At 38.5% G+C, this 17134-nt stretch overlaps 1 protein-coding gene across 3 annotated transcripts in view; it reads left to right on the top strand.

The window, feature by feature from the left end:
• Positions 1-17134, top strand: part of ADAMTSL1 (ADAMTS like 1) — a 415229-nt gene that overhangs the window by 265589 nt on the left and 132506 nt on the right. For all 3 annotated transcript variants that reach the window (XM_042013122.1, XM_042013121.1, XM_042013123.1), the window contains one exon: positions 6862-7098. In XM_042013122.1, the coding sequence (XP_041869056.1) occupies positions 6862-7098 (237 nt within the window). The remainder of the gene's footprint in view (positions 1-6861; positions 7099-17134) is intronic.

The raw sequence follows: 17134 nt of genomic DNA, 5'->3' as shown, positions 1-17134 counted from the left end.
CTTCCCCCTTTTCCAAACCTCCCTCTTTGTTTTATCATTTTTTTTTTCCCCCCTAATTTTCCTTTTTTTTCAACTCTTTTTTAAAAATAAAAAAAAAAAAAAAAAAAAAAAAAAAAAGAGAGAGAGAAAAAATAAAGGATGAGACTGACACTGAAGCTGCACAACAAGGCAGCTCTTTCAATGAGGTTTCCGTTAAGTCTAAGATAAAATTTGTAGACTGTAGATCCCATTAATCACACAACCAAAGCTTGTAAACACCACCTGCAAATCTTTTTATACATACCTCACTTTCTTCACTTGGCTGAAGTACCAGCTGTAATGTCATCCCCCACTTTTTGGCTTGCATTCAGACAAGCTATTTCCATCCCTGTTTCTTATCAGCTCATGCTGCATTTTGTATACACCAGCAATGATGTTGTTCATCTTACTTTCTACAAAATAACACTATCTTCTTTCCATGCTCTAAACCCCAGCCTGGAAAGTGTCAAACCTAAACTTCCATATAAGTACATAATTCTCAGAAGCATTGGCTTATGTGTATGAGAAGTATCATCACCAAGTAGATATTTTCAGACTTACAAGAGTGATTAGCAGAGTTTAATTTTTCTACCCAATGGTGATTAGAAATGCCATTTTGCAGTCAAAACTCCCAGTTTACATTTTGCAGTAAAATATTAAAAAATTAAAGAAATTATAGGCACTACTCGTATCTCCTTACAACACACAATTTATATCATGTCAATTTACTTTTTAAGTGGAAATTCTTCCAAACGCAGGTCATTTATTGTGACTACAGTCTGTTCTTCAAACTGTTGGGTTGTAGTAACTACCATCTTATTCCTGATTGGGTGCATTTTAAAACCTCAGTGTGTCATCTAGAAATTATTTCTTCATACTTGGAAAAAAGTGCTTTTAGTATCTAGCAAATGACAGAAGCTTGGACTTCTGGATTTGCAATCTTCTCAGCAAGCAGAACTGTGAACCTGTGTCAATTAAAAGATAGAACAAAAAAACCCACATTGTTGCCAGTTACTGTAAATGTATAAAGAAACTTTGTAGACCAAATAATCACTTCCCTTACAGTTCTATTTCATAACTTCTCAGGACTCTGGGTAAATCACAGTTTTAAATTCTCTATTTCTGATTTTTTTTTTTTTTTTTTAAATTTGAACAGCTCGTTTTTATCTGATCATGTGGCACCCTTGATGCTTTTAGAAAAATATGCTTAAATATTATGTACTTATGTTAGTTTTTGACTGAAGTATTTGGAAGTTTTCATGCTGAAATTAAACTTAGTGTATCTAATTTAAACACTTTGCTTCAATATTTAAAAGGGATGGACAGAAAAAAAGACATTAAAATTACATGGAAGGCTGAATACTGAATTATTTGCCAAAATGGGAACGTACTTCCAAAAAAGGTGCTTTTTTGTAAAAAAAAAATTATAAATATTTAAAATGACAGATATTAATGGAAGTTTGCATTTATAGCTCACTGACAATTCTAGCTCTCATCTCCATTCCATGTTTATTTAACACAGAGAACATTTGCTGATATTTCCCCATTTTCTTTGTTCCTATTATTTTTCTCAGGCTTCTCTCTGACAGTTATTGCAATGTCTTGGGGTTGTTAGAGAAAGCTTTAGTATGAGCCCATCTCAATCTAAGCAACTAAGTATGATCCTAAATTATTTCTAAGTTCGTAGAAGTAGGCTATTGAAAAATCTGGCTGCAAGAAATGTAATTCATGCAGGGCACTCAACAAGGCTTCGAGGCTGAGTGGAGCTTCTGTTAAATCCCTAGATCTCCTAAGTCTCTGTGTTTTTAACTAAAATTCTTACTTGGTCTTAGACAAGCCCCTACTTGAGGACCTCAGGTTTTCTTCCTTGGTAGGGAAATTGGTACAGCTGAAACACTGTGAGTACTTCATGGAACTGATTCAATAAGCTGTTCCGTCAGATGCTGCGCAGAGTAGTCCAGTTGTTAGTAATTTTTTGCACAGAGGAAAAGCTCCAGGTATAGTAAATCATTCTTGGCCTCTGCAAATGTACAAGCACATATATTGTAAACTGTTTTAAAGTTCCTCAACTGTTTCCACCTATTGCAGCTCAGATAGGATCTTCTACATTTCACCCACTAAGTAAACTTTAGAAAGGCTGACCCTCTTTTGTCCCATGAAATCTGATCTACCTGTCACCATCAAGGGACATCTGGGATTCATCTTATCTTTTCCACTGGATTGTTGATTAATAGAAATTGTTTTGAATGGGATTCAAACATGGCAAAACTCCATGGACCTTATGAATTAAAATAGGGTAAAATAAGAGGTCAAGTTAAAAAAAAAAGAAAATGGATGTGAGGAAGAAAATGAAGCCATAATAATATGGGCCACAATACATGCCTAAGAAGTGAGGATGAAACTCCTGTGTATATTTTTAAATGGTTTGCATAGATCAAAGGGGTTTCTGATCACCTTTAAAATTATATACGTTCTCATTGCAGTAGAGGAAATCGTGACCTGATAGGATGAATAGAGATTATAGGTATCCAGCACAGGCTCAGTGTTTCAGCACTATCTCATGAGCCTTCATGAGCTAAAGGCCATAAAAGATTCACCTGGGACTCACACAGTTAAAGGAGGAATGGTTGTTTCCTTGTTTCCTATTCACTGGAATTTTTCATCCCTAAAAAGTCTTAATGAATAGGAAGTTTGAAGATAAATGGACTTAGATGAAACTTTCAAGTTTATTAGTTCTTTCTGATTCTTCAAGGAGTGCAATGGCAGCAGTACCTCATGTCTGCAGGGGCCCATAGATAATTTCCAAAAGAAAACAAAACTGGTAAGACTTCACTATAGTACCAAAACTGGAATAACCTGAAGCAGGACTGTAGTACTTTTGTGGACAGATACCAGGGCTGCCACATGCTCCAAGACAAACACAGGCCATGCAGATGTGGTTAGCAAAATTCCTCACAGAACTATATAGCCCATGCAGAGGTGCACTACCTCGGGTTCACTACCGCACTGACTTGGCCCATGACTTCTGGCTGTCTCAAAATGTCTGTCAATCTGTTGTGCAGGTAGACGAGCTGCACAGTATTACACAGCTCCCGGAAACAGGCTCTTAGCTGGAGGAACATGTGACTTCACTCATGCCAATGAAGCTGTGCTAGCTGGCAGCCGTAGAGGATCCCCTTACTCTAAACCACCATTCACATACCAAAAGCAGGCTGATTTTTTAAAAGACTTTGTGGAGTTAGTCTGTATTTTCTCTTGTCCTGGAGCCAGCAGTGCATAAATAAGGCACAGCAAGACTGCCTCAAAACATCAAGTGGCATTATCTAAAGGTGTGCAAAGTGTTTAGAACAAAATAGAAATTTACTGCTTGAAAATATATGAAAAAAACCCACTGGTTTTGCCTTATCTTCTATTTCAGCAACGAGAATACTTACTTATAGGCTGAGAACTTATGATTTATGATTGCACAAAGTCTTTGATTATATGGTTGCACAAATCTCAGCATGAAGAGGCTCTGATCCCCACTGACATATAATACAAACAAAAAATAGTAAATTTAAGATGAAAGAAAAAATAGATGTGCAAAGTTCTGTACAGTTCCTATGTTTTAGCTCTCATGTGACCTAATTCTAAAAATGGGTAATATTCAGACCACAAATTTTCTTAACACTGTCTATTTTGATAATAAAAAAATATTACGCAGTTTGTGAAGGTGTTATGCATGTAGATACAAATACTTGTGCTTTTTTAACCAGAAGGAAATATCCTTCCTGAGGGAAAGAGATCTCCAAGGCCTTCAGGTAAATTTAGGATTCAGGATTTCAGCAGGAGAAAAGTTAGTGTACCAGGCTGTGACCCTTTTTCACATCTGTGTGCCAAGTGTGCATATCTGTGTTTCTGACTGCTTGCATGTATTCTTAATCGCTTCAAATTTCACATCAAAACTTTTTTTAAACACAAGCTCTGCTATTTAAATCTATCATTTTATTTTGACCACAATATCAAAGACTGGAAGAATTTGACATCGGTCCTGGTCACCTGCCGTGTCATGAAGACTTGTTATGTTGAAGTATGCTTTTTATTTCTTTGATTTAAAAGTAAAATCAAACACAACAAACATAGTATTGAGTTCTGTACAAAGCAGGATTATGAATTCTGTATGTTGTGTGCTTTATTGGGCCTTTTTTTCTTTGTAAAAATAAAGCTGTTACAAGCCAGGAAGTTCTGAAGGTAGAGCCAAGCTTGAACCAAACAAGAGAGTTGACTTGGATTTCTGCAAGCAAGCCTTGGCTTGGGTATCTGCCAAGTGAATAGACCTGATTGTATTCATTTACAGACAGGAAAATTCAGAGAAGGGTAGGCACCAGAAGATTTTGTGATAGGAAATACAGCCACTGTGTTCTTCTTCCCTTGTTTGAAAATAGAACTAAACCAGATCGTGGGTCAAGCTGTAACTGTCTTGTTGTTCATCCTTTGTATAAGAGCATAACCTAAAGACCACTTTTTCTCTAATTACAGAGCTGTAGAGGAATAATGAATTTCCCACATACTTTTCTGCTTGCTTCAGTGTCCAGACTTTGTCCTGTATCAAAAGTTTGCCCAGATTATAAAAAGCATCTGATTTCCCCTCAGTTTTTGTTGATATTTGAAATCAAACTGAAATACCTGCAACTTTTTTTTTTTTAATCTTCTGTGATATAGAAGGACTCTGTTTGAGTCCTCCAGCATTAAAATACCATTTTCAGGCTTGGACTTTCAACCTCCACTTTCAAAAAGGAAGAATGAGCTCTGGGTTACTGCTCTTTGATACATATTTTTCTAGGGCTAGATTTAACGCACATCATTTTTTTCTCTTATGCCTTAATCCATTGAACCTTTTGTAACAGGAAGACTGTTGCCTTGCACTTAGACCACAGAACTTTTGACTGGAGTTTGACCCTTTACTTTTGGGGTGCATCAGGCTCAAATACAAAGGAAATTAATTGAATATTTGCACACATGGTACAAAGAAAATTAGATAACAATCTGTGGCTAAGACCACGGCTTGTATGTGTGTATAGTTCACAACGAGAAATGTTTGGAGTGTTGCAATCCAAGATTATTCAACATGGCAAACAAAATGGCCATAACCACATTCCAACAGTGAATGAGAGGCCAGAGTGGCTAACCTGGCTTTAAGCCAAGAGCTTATTCGTAGCCAAGACTGTGCCGTGTTCCTTTGAGAGGAGATTTGAAAGTTTAGTTTCTAAGAGAGATTTTATTTTAGATTTTAATAATAAAAAATGATTGATTAATGTCACAAAGTGACATGCAGCCTCCATGTCTTTCATACCCAAAGCTGTAAGAGTCTGCCCTTTTAAAAAGATGGAGAAAACTGTTAGTGAATGAAGTGGTAAAAAAGATCTGAGAAACATAGGTGATTATTTAAACTAAGAAGACATATTTTCAGTCAGCAGCAATAAGACTTTCCTGGCTGGGAGCATAAGAAGTCCATGAATAAGGTTGTCATTAGTGACTCTCTAATAGGATGAAGTAGTTTGAAGGCAACAGAGAATACAAGTATCTTATAAGGATATTGTTTAGTTATGTGGTTGTGTGTACATCAAAATCTTTTTCTACCAAGTCTATAATCAACATTTAGGATCCTCTGTTAAAAAAAATGTTAAAGTCCCCAAGCAGAGGGTGTAACAACTGTTCGTTTCATCTGGTATTTTATCAGATATCGTCAAGGAGCAGATTCCCTTACGGCAGTAAGGTGGAGGACTCTGGGATCTTAATAATCTGAGGCAGTCATATTGCCAACATTTGGGTTTTTTTGCCTCAGTTCTCATTATGTTTAATGTTTTCCGTAAAGCTTAGCTCCTATATTCCTGTAATTATGCAAGAAATTCAAGTTACTTCTAAAAAAACTCTAGTGAATCCCTAGCCTTTGTAGTTACTTGCTCAAGAAGACTTGGAATATCATTCTTCAAGGATCAAAAACTGGAAAGGAAATAAAAAGAACTCATGTTTATTTTGCCTAAACTCATGATTTTAAAGCTCTTCTTGCTCTCTTGAGAACCTTTCTAATGTTTTTCAGTGCTAAGTGGTAGCAAGAAAGTATATATGGGTAAGAAAAGCCTAACATTCTTATCAATAAGGTACTATATGCAGTATGAGTGGTCTTTGGTTTTTGTATCAGGTGGACTGAGTTCAGAGTTAGATTTATACATCTCATGAATCTCCTGAAGAATTAAAAAAGGGGCTTTTTTAAGGTCTTCTCAGAAAACTGAGACTTTGAAAAGTCCCTAATTATGTGAGATATGAAATCTTAAGTTAAAGAAATGCAAATATGTGTCAAATGCTTCTGATTCTTGTTGCCATACCAACTGATTTAAGTCACTGAGGCAAAAAAAAGCTAGTGGCAAGAGCTTAAGTAAAGAAACAATTGAACGACATAGTTCTTTTCTCTTTCTCCTCAAACAAAGGGAAAAATCTGTCTGGAAAAGCATGGCTGTGCACACACACTTCTCCACATATGAGCACAAGTAGAATGAGATCCAGAAAGAGCACTGTGATCCCCTTTTGCTTAACCACAAGGCTGTGGTTAAGACTTGTACAGTGCGTTTCTTATTTCCCATTTACATATGGTCTGGGTGTTCTTTTAATACTTTCATGGAAAGAAGAAAGAAAGGTATAATTATCTGTTAAATTATGTGTAGCTGTAGCTATTTCAATCACTCTTTTTTGTCTAAACAGAAACTCTCTACATCTGGCAGCTGTGGAACCCAGCCAGCTGCATGATACTGCAACTGGCTGTCCTGAATAGACCTGCTGATCTTGTCCTCTTTTCTTTTTCTGCAGGACTGCCCACCAGAAGCAGGTGATTTTCGTGCCCAGCAGTGCTCTGCTCACAATGACGTCAAGTACCAGGGGCAGTTGTATGAGTGGCTTCCTGTCTCTAATGACCCTGACAACCCATGCTCACTGAAGTGCCAGGCCAGAGGAACGGCTCTGGTTGTAGAGCTGGCTCCAAAAGTTCTGGATGGGACACGGTGCTACACTGAATCCCTGGACATGTGCATCAGCGGCTTGTGCCAAGTAAGGAGAGAAGCCCTGCCTTAACCCCTTTCCTCATGACTCCTCTCCTCACAGGCTCACTCCCTCTCCTCCTCCATACTTGTGTCATTTTAGGGTCTTTGTTTTAATCATCTGTTTCCATTCACTTCAATTAATTTCTTGGGGGGTCGGGGGAGGGGGGGGCGGAGGGCAAGGGGAGGGACATGTATAATTTCAAAGATTACTTTCTCACTTTATGCTGCTTCCTTGGGGTTCTTTTGAAGTATTTTATTATCTGGTTTTGAACTGTTCTGTATAGTTAGCTGCAGTAGCAGATCTGATTTGAAGCAACAGAAGAAAATAATGTTGTAGCTTTTCATTTGGATACACCAAAGTTTTCCAGGTCTATCAAATTACATTATCTTTGAGGATTATTGCTCCCTGTAAATCAGAAACCCACATGGCAGTAGATGAGGTACTAAAGTGAAAAAACTGCTGTTCCTCCTGTAGGACTAGGCAAGGTGCTACATCTGCTTGGACCTCAGCATCCTTATTTGTTACCAGTGAGAAATGGAGGCTTTTTGACCCTTCACTTCACAGTGCATGGAGACCTCTTGGTCATTCAACCAATTTATTCTCTCCTGATTTGCTTTTGTATTACCTTTGTGCTTTTATGTATACATTGGTGCCTTATCATTGCTCCTGTTAAATAACTTACTCTATCTACATTAGATTTTATTATTCTGAACTACATGTAGATGGCTGGTTGACAAAGAGAAGGACTTCTGCACCATCTCTGTTAAGTTCTGAGCACATCTAAGTCTCAAAAACGGTTGAGGGCATGTTTCATTGCACGGTCATCTTAAAATCTACGTAGGCTTGATGTGTTGTTTGCTTTCTAGTGTATTTTCAACCACTTTATTTTTCTTTGGAAAGCTATTTTTCTTTGGAAGCTTTCCTCCTGTTTCTTTTCTCTTTGATTTTCTCTCCTGAGCCAGAAGCAATGAAGTAAATGAAATAGAGTAGATAGTAGAGATAATAGGGCTAATCTCGTTTGTGATCTGAAGAAGGCAATCATCTAGACCTCTTCACCTCAACACAGGGCATGCTTCGCAAAATTCTAGATTGCCTAATGAGACAGACTATTTTTAGTCTTGTTTTCTGTTTTTAAATCTTTTAAAAACTTGACTGAAAGCACAAAAATCTGGATGGGAAAAAGATTCAAAGTTTTTTGCATATAGTGGCCCAGAATTTAGGAGCAGGCTGATTTCTGGCTTAGTCCAAATATGAAGCATACTTTTTCTCAGGAAAACTTTCCCTTGGAAACAGAGTTCCTAAGCATCTAATACTAAAACAAACTCATTTGCATTCTCGTGACAATTCTTACTTGGAAAGCTGAAGGTAGCTGCACTGTTAAAACTATAAAGACTGATGTTATTTCTCTGTGGCTTAAGAATAGACAAACATACTAGCACTAGTGTGCCTGAGTAATTTCAGTTAAACTAACCCTTTTCTTATATACCCTAAAATGTTAGAATAATTTTTAATGCATAAATGACTTTATATTTTCCATGTTCTTCAGCATTCAGTTTCTTCAGCAGTTTTGCCATATATTTACAATTACTGCATTTTTGAGGATGACCAAAAAAAATTAAAATATAAATGCTCATGCTGTATTCCTCACAGTGAAAAATGTGTGTGTTAAATTTAAAGCAACTCAAAGTGTTATTATCTCAGTTATCCAGTCATATCTTTGTGACAGTAGAGGTACTGCATTAAAAAATTTGTAATTGATTTTGCCCTACTTATAGGACAGCAATTTCTTTACTATCTATCACAGCAATAGCTAGTACTACATAAGTAGTCCAGAGTGGTAAAGAGTATGGAATCTGCCATAATAAGTGGTGAACTTTCTTTAAAAGCCATGATCTTCCATTGCTTCTATAAAGGTTATTTTAAAAGATTGGGGAACCATAGAGTTATAGAAGAACAAGTGGAGCATTCTTTCTCTGTAAAATTTGTGTGAATAAACTTATTTCTGTAAGTATAGGGAATTCATGTAAACTTCAGAGAAGACAAAATACGATTTTAGAAATTATTTCTATTCACTTGCAGTAGGAGCTACAGGCTACCACTTACCTAAAATGGTTGACATACTGTAAACATAGTAATCATGGGTCTCAGTAGTTTGTGAGAGTTCATAATGATCCTGGCAGAAAAGCAATATTTTCATGACACGTCTCTGGAACTGCATAATTTGGAGCAGTGTAGCAGACAACTGTAGTGATACAGATATGGTTTGTCACAACTGCAAAAAATGAAGTCTCCTAAGATGTATATTCCATATAAGGTCCTGAAGATTAAAAAGTGAAGTATGTTTCTCATGTAGTTTAACAAGGGCAAGAGCCATTTCACCTGGTAGAGGGCAACCCTGGTTTTGTATGCAGATTGGAGAATGAGATCCTTCAGAGCAGCCCTGCAGAAAGGTACCTGGAGGTCCTGGTCAGAGGCAAGTTGAACATGAGTCAGCAGTGCCCTGGCAGCCAGGAGGGCCAGCCGTGTCCTAGAGGGCATCAGGCACAGCATCGCCAGCCTGGCAAGGGAGGGGATTGTCCCACTCTGCTCTGCACTGGGGCAGCCTCACCTCGAGTGCTGGGGGCAGTTTTGGTGCCACAATTTAAGAAAGATATTAAGCTATGAGAGCACATCCAAAGGAGGGCCACGAGGATGGTGAAGGGCCTTGAGGGGAAGGTGTATGAGGAGCAGCTGAGGTCACTTTTTCTGTTCAGCCTGGAGAAGAGGAGACTGAGGGGAGACTTCTCTGTAGCCTTCTACATCCTCATGAGGGGAAGAGGAGGGGCAGGTACCCATCTCTTCACTCTCATGACCAGTCACAGGACTTTAGGAAATGGCATGAAGCTGAGTAGGAGGAGGTTTAGCTTGGATATCAGGAAAGAGGTTTTTCACCAAGAGGCTGGTTGGGCACTGGAACAGGCTCCCAGGAAAGTGGTCACAGCACCAACCTGTTTGACTTTAAGAGGCATTTGTACAATGCTCTCAGGTACATAGTGTTATTCTTGGGGTGTCCTGCACAGGACCAGGTGTTGGACTAGATGATCCTGATGGGTCCTTTCCAGCTCAGCATATTCTATGATTCTATGACAAAAGGTCCTTTGCAACAATTGTGCTATGTTGAAGACGAAGAAATATATTTTCTGGATTGCTCAGAGCAAAACTACTGAAAGCAACTAAGTTTACCCTCCTATCGGCTTGCATTGATCCAAGTGTTACAGCAACCAAGAAGGAATTGAATGTTCTCAAGGTACAACATTATACATAAAACATATGTCTATTTCATTATAGTCTGTGCAAGAAACTTGAAATAGTAAAAGTGATGTTAATATCGGTGTATGCTTGCATAGATGTAGGGCATTTTTTCCAGTAGATCGAACAAAAGTGTCAATTTTCTTAACTAACCACAGCAATGTATTTCCTTGTATGCAAGGCTTGGGTCAACCCATAACCTATTGTGTCCTCACAAGCTCTTCTTCAGATCCCTAATGGCAGAAATCAAAGGTTAGTCGTACTGCCCTCTGTGTGCCTCAGTACTCGCTCCTGATTTAAAGGTGATACTTTTCACTCTCATTGACAAGAATGTATTTGTTAAAAATATGCAATATTTGGAAATTATAAGATCCCTCTCTCATATTTATCCTTTATTTTTCATAATCTTCGGAAGTTTAATACTACCAGTACCTCAGTGGCATATTTACAAGTCTGTGTTTAATTACGAGATTTTGAGCTGAAGCCTTTGTTTTGCAACTACTAAGGCCACTTAGTAGTTAAAGTTAGAAGAGACGTCTGATTCTATTCAGGGCAAGCTAAGCCAATTTTGTGTGTACAACAAGCTGTATCCCTGAATCTTTGATTCACGAAGGAGTATGGTTAGAGATTCTTAAAAATATTTTCAATTTTTATTTAAGGAGATAGGGTTTTCGAGAAGTTATTCAGTAGCTGATTCAGATATACTTCATGGCATAGGGCAGTACCCATGAGTGGTAGTCCAGAAATCATGCAAGCTGCAGACGTCTTGCCTCTCTCTGTATTATATAAACATAAATGTATTTTCCCATGAAAAGATGTATAATTTGCCTTTGTTCTTTGTGTGAAACTCCTAAGAAATTAATAGAAATTAATAGGAATTAATTTCTGAACACTCTTTTTTTTATCTGTAGTTTTACTCTTGAATGCATAGTGAGACAGACTATCTAACAACAGCATTTTTCAAACAAAAAAATTTCAGTATGTGATGCATTTTATTTCTTCCTAATCATCTTGTTCCTTCTGAACATTTTAAATTCCTTTCTGTATGGATATCTGTGTAATTTGGGTCTCCTTTTTTGTCTCCTCTTTTTAAAGAAGTACAGATTACTTAGATCTTTGGGTCTCATTTTGAGTTTACCTCAGGTTATATCATGGCCCATTGGTATATTTTACAGCTGCTTGAACCACAATGCTGAAGTCAATAGAATGCTCTTTTAGGAAATAATGATTTGAAGTTCAACATTATGAAACCTCTTTATAGGTAGAATTAATGGGTATGCTGAGGAAAACACATTTAAAACTTCCAATTTCTAGTTTAATTTTCCCTGTTTGCAAAATAAATTCCCGTGCTTCAAATCCTTTTTGGGGGTTTTGAGAATATAAGCAATTTCTGCATACAACAGTTGAAACTGCTGAGTTGGAGTGTGGTGGGTTGATCCTGGCTGGATGCTCTCTGCAGCCAGACAGAGGAGAGAAGTTATAACTGAAGGCTCATGAGTTGAGATAAGGAATGGGAGAGATCACTCACTGATTACCATCATGGGCAAAAGAGACTTGGGGAAATCAGTTGAATTTACTGCCAATAAAAATCAGAGGAAGAGAAAGAGAAGTAAAACAAATCTCAAAAGCATCTTGCCCCCTACCCCTCCCTCCTCTCCTCTACCTCCTCCCTGTGAGCTGCAAAGGGAGATGGGGAGTAGAGGTTGCAATCAGTTCATCACACACGTTCCTGCCACTGCTCAGAGAGAGGAGTCATTCCCCTGCTCCAGTGCAGGATCCCTCACAGGGGAGGCAGTTTTCAATGAACTTCTTCAACGTGAGTCCATCTCATGAGCTACTGCTCTTCATGAACTGCTCCAATGTGGGTCCCTTGCCACAGGGTGCAGTCTTTCAGGATCATCCTGCTCCTGCTTTTATTTGAAATCAGGGTTATTCTTTATCATCACACTTAGCTTTATCACAGCAACAAAACCAGGAAATTGGCTGTACTGAGCATGTGTACTAGAATACTGATTTGTCTGCTCTGTTTCATGCAGCTCACACCTAGTGTTTAATTTCTCTGAAAAGGATACAACATGGGTATTTTCTGTCCTTCCTTCCTTCCTTCCTTCCTTCCTTCCTTCCTTCCTTCCTTCCTTTCTTTCTTTTACTAATGTAAACAAAATCTCCTTTGTGTTATCCAGCTTCCCTGTCGCAATCAAAAAATATAATTTCTGTTTCTGCTTCAGGGGGAATATTCCATTTTAATTTTTGGGGTTTTTTCTGTTTTCCTCATCTCTTTCACTTTTTCCTCTTATCATTGTCTTCATACTTAATTCTCTCTCAACATATTTTTTGTCTTCTGCATGTGTGAATTCTGCAAATGTTCTTTATTTTAACTCTGGCAAGGAAGAAAAAGAAAGTCAGTCTTTGCTTCCTCAGATGGGTGATCAAGGATTATTCAAGGCTTCTTCTATACCCAGTATGGATGTCAGAGTCTGTGTGTTGCCGTATAACACCAGATCTGGGTTTTTTTGAAAATAATTGTTATGGTTTTCATTAAATATGTGGCCAAATAGTAAATTGTTGTGCAATTTCCCAAAAGTGGGTCCCATCAATATCATAGCCAAATCCTCACCTGATGTAAATGAGTATTGTTTCCCTGAAGTCACAGTCATGGACAAGATGCTTTCAGTCTGGGCAGTCTCTTTTACTTACACAGCTGGAGTGACCCTTGTCTTCTGCTATCCTTTTTGTCTCTCCAGCCCAGGGATCCCAGGGGACCACATGCCATACAAGTTGCTATGAAGTGTGTGATTTGTGGGTTTGCTTTAAACATTCAACCACAGCTCAGGACAACAGGAGTGAAAAGTCATGACAGCTGCATGGTTTTCATGTTGAAAGGCTAGACACTGAAAATAACTAAACACACCCTTTTAGCTATCTGCTGGAAGGATGCAACAGTGTTAGACTTCCCATCAAAGGCAAAAAGAGTAGGCATGATCTGTGAAAGATAGAGTCAACTCTAGCAGAAAATTCTGAAAAAAAAATTGTGCCAAATGATGCTAAAAAATGAACAGCGCCATTTGGCTGAAAAGTCAATAAGAGTCTTAGTGGTCCAAGAAATTTATGAGAAATGTGTTTGGGAAGAGTTATATACAAACCAGCTTCTTGTACATGTAGAAGTGTAATACCTGTTGATTCCTTAAATTTCTCTGAAGAAGCAAGATAAAAGAGTTCTGCTTTTGCCTTCTGCTTTCTACATACAACTTGAAAAGCTATTCTTCTGTTGGTAAACCAAATCTAATCCTAATAGTAAGAATGTTGTCATTATTATTACTATTACTATTACTATTATTGGTGTTGCGTTATTAAAGACCATAAAATTGCTTCATATATATGATGGAATAACACAACGAATCATATTATAGCTCTAATTGCAGGATTAGATCCAATGATTATAAAGCTGGGAATTTTTAAGAAGGCTGTTAACTAAACTTGTTACTACAAAAAAGTTGTTTAGAACCATAAATGTCCTTTTGTTTCTTCTCACTCCAACTCTCTCCATTACATTCACTTAATTTTACAGGTTATTTGTTAAAGAGAGCTGCATCCCAGAAATGCTTATATTAATGTCTACTATTTACAGATTATTAAATTTTCCTTTACAGATCTACTTCCAAATACTACTAGAGGTAGTTTAAAAAAATTCTGGTTTATTGATTCCTAAGAATTTTTTTTGCTGAGCTGCACAGTGAATTCAAGTCAGCTAACAAACTTAGTTGCATTTAGCTCCCTCTAGTTACCTCTGGTTGGTCAGAAGTCAGACTTGGTGATCTTAGAGGCCTTTTTTTGATTATGTGTCCTGCCCATGGCAGGGGGGTTGACCTAGATGACCATTAGAGGTCCCTTACAACCCAAACTAGTCCATGGTTCTATTTTCTGGTTCTATATATGCCAGTACTTAAATGGCTCTGTGTGTGTGTGTCTGCATGTATGCTTCTAATTTTTTTCATCAGAGACAGAGGCTATGCAGATTGGTGCATAATTCCAGAAGAATGGGAAAACCTGCTCTACTTTAAGTAGATGACTGTGCTGTATTTCCTGTGTATCACGACTTCAGGATGGAGAGTTTCTCCTTCTCCCTTCCATGTACCAAGTGTTGCTGCACACATCCTCTCCTGTTTCCAGCTCAGCCCAAAATACAGAGCTAATCAAGATAACAGTGTCACGTGTTTGGAGTTGGTGCATGCATATTGTACTCATTGGCATAGTAAAACCTGCATGAGACAGGTAAAAATAAGATTAAGTGGTCACCTCAGCAGGCTCCTGAAGGCTTATGAACCTGCCTTGGGCCCTGACTGTCCATGTGGGATACACTTGGGGCATAGCTGTAGGAATTTGCAGCTGGGCCTGTGGCTGCTCCTAGTCATTCCTTAGCTTGGGATCTGACTTCTTTGCATGCTTTCCTTTCAAGTCAACTCAGGTTCTGAGGAATGAGAACACCAGGAGTTCATCCTGCCCAATGTAAACCCCTGGAAGAAAACGACCTCCATTTTCCACCCTGCAACATTAATTGGTCTAATATTAGAGACTGTCCTCACCCTCCTGTAGCACCGGTAACAATGAGGATCGTGTGCTGACCTTGGCAAGTGGTCCAGTTACTGTGAAGACCCAGGACAGGTGTTTTGCAGGTGTTTTAGATAATTTCCTTTGTCTTCCTAAATGTCTTCTCCTAGGGCCTACATGCACTTCTCTCACACACTGAGCAGCAGGCTGGAATACCACACAGTATAACTAAGCTGTTTCAGCAGCAGCTTGGGGACATGTAGCCTCTCTCAGGTATTTGAACTGTGAGAGATGTCTGTTCCTTGATTATGTGACCGCCTGAAGCACCAGAAAATCTTTGCTGTCACTGTTACAACAAAGCTCTGCAGCTGGATCGCCATTGATCTAGCCGACAGAGAACCGACTCCTGCCAACAAAAGAAGCCTGTACACCCAACAGAAGAGAGCTCTGAGTAGCAGTTTCAAGCATGTCACGAAGTCACAAGAGCTTACAAAGAATCGCAGTCAAATGTAACATGTCACAAGTGCCAGTTAAATGCATTTACAATTAGTGTTTCATGGTCTAGGAGAAAAGAATAAGTCCAGCAGGCAGAATTTACTCTTGATTTCTCAAGCACGTTACTTCAGGGAAGCTGAGGGAGAGCTGCCTTGATGAATTTTAGATGAAGTCTTAGAATGACCTTTGCAATCACTTTCTGGTGTAGTATTTTAATATTCTTCAAAAACTGACAGATCTTTCCCCTGGAACTGCTAAGATATCCAGATAATAGATGTGATTCTTCTGAAGAAAAGCAAGCATTTCAGCAATGACCTGCTAAAGAGCACTTGCTAAAAAAAAAGTTAGGTTTTTTTCTCCTCCTTCAGTAAATACACAGGTATGCAAAGATAAAGGAGAAACTAGTTTTTACTCTAGCTCAATATGGATATGTGAGCCTAAATGCAGCCAAAACCAAAGAAAAGTGTGAATGAAATGTGTAAGTGAATATGAATAAACACAAAAGCTGCTTTTCTTCCTATTGTTATCTGTTTATAAACAGTTGGAAGTTAATTCTGTTTAAATGTTGCCTCTTACATAGCTGCAGCCTCTGGATTTCTGTATCACCAGAGAATGAACTAGAGAGAGTTTTGTTCACACATGTCCACATTTGTGGACTCTCTTATGGTGGTCCACACAACAAATTGGTTGGTTATAAATCACTGAACCTGAAAAATTCACTCTTTTTTTTTATGTTGGAAGATTTCTCCTAATTAAATTTGAATGTAAGGAGTTTTCTTTTCCCCACATCCCAGATTTTAGTGCATCTATAATCCTCATTTAGAAGTGGCAGCTTTAAAATTTGGTTAATTGCTGCTTTTTAAATCAAGGGTGGTTCCCTGAGAGAGAATTAAAAAATAGAAATTTCTCTTTAGTTCCTTCTGCTTCTGGGTGTTTGCTGTTTGCTTCTAGAGCTTTGGCTGAACCATTGATTCTCAATGTATTGTGTCTGCTGTGCTGGCTGAGTGAGGCTACACAAGGGTCTTTGTTTAAATATATTAATAGCAGAGAGCTCTGGCTAGCTGAGAATGATGGGACAGATACCAAGCAGGACCTGCGATTGGTTGCAGTGGATTAGTGGTTGATTAGTGGTAGATAAGGCAACCAGCAATAACAAATCAACAAGCTGGCCAGCCATGTTTCATATGTTGGAAGGTGTACCTTAGCCACTTCAGTGGCTGTATTTAACAATTTGGGTACTCATCAGTAACTGAATTTTGTTTCACGATGTCTGAACTGTTGCAAGATATATTTGACTCGAAGGCCAAGCGAGTACGCTGATTTCACATGGCACAGAGCCTACTCTTACCAGCATAGTTACAATTGCTTTGCCATTGTGAAAATCATCTTATGGTCTTCAATTATAATTGGGTTGTGGTGTAGCTCCACCTGAATTCCTGGGGACTTGGGGGAGTCCTGCCTAGTGCCTGGTGCTGGTCAAGATTGCCTGTCATGGGATAATGTCATGAGGCTGTGCCGGAAAAATGCTGGGGCTGCAAAATGTCATCTTAGTCAGTGCTCTGAAGGGCAGATACTTCTTCAGCAGGGGCTGCAAGTCCCCGTGTCACAGACATCAGCCCAGATCCAGTTTGCTGTACAGGCTCAAGCCTGTACTCTCCCCAATAATTTGAAGAGTAGGGCAGCTCTTCGTGATGATTCTGTAAGATTTTGA

The sequence above is a fragment of the Corvus kubaryi genome, unplaced genomic scaffold, assembly GCF_017639235.1.
Source record: "Corvus kubaryi isolate FWS band 111438036 unplaced genomic scaffold, C.kubaryi_AGA036_p1.0 split1-37296, whole genome shotgun sequence".
Lineage (NCBI taxonomy): Eukaryota > Metazoa > Chordata > Aves > Passeriformes > Corvidae > Corvus > Corvus kubaryi.
The sequence above is the reverse complement of the archived record's forward strand: the minus strand, read 5'-3'. Positions and strand labels throughout refer to the sequence as shown.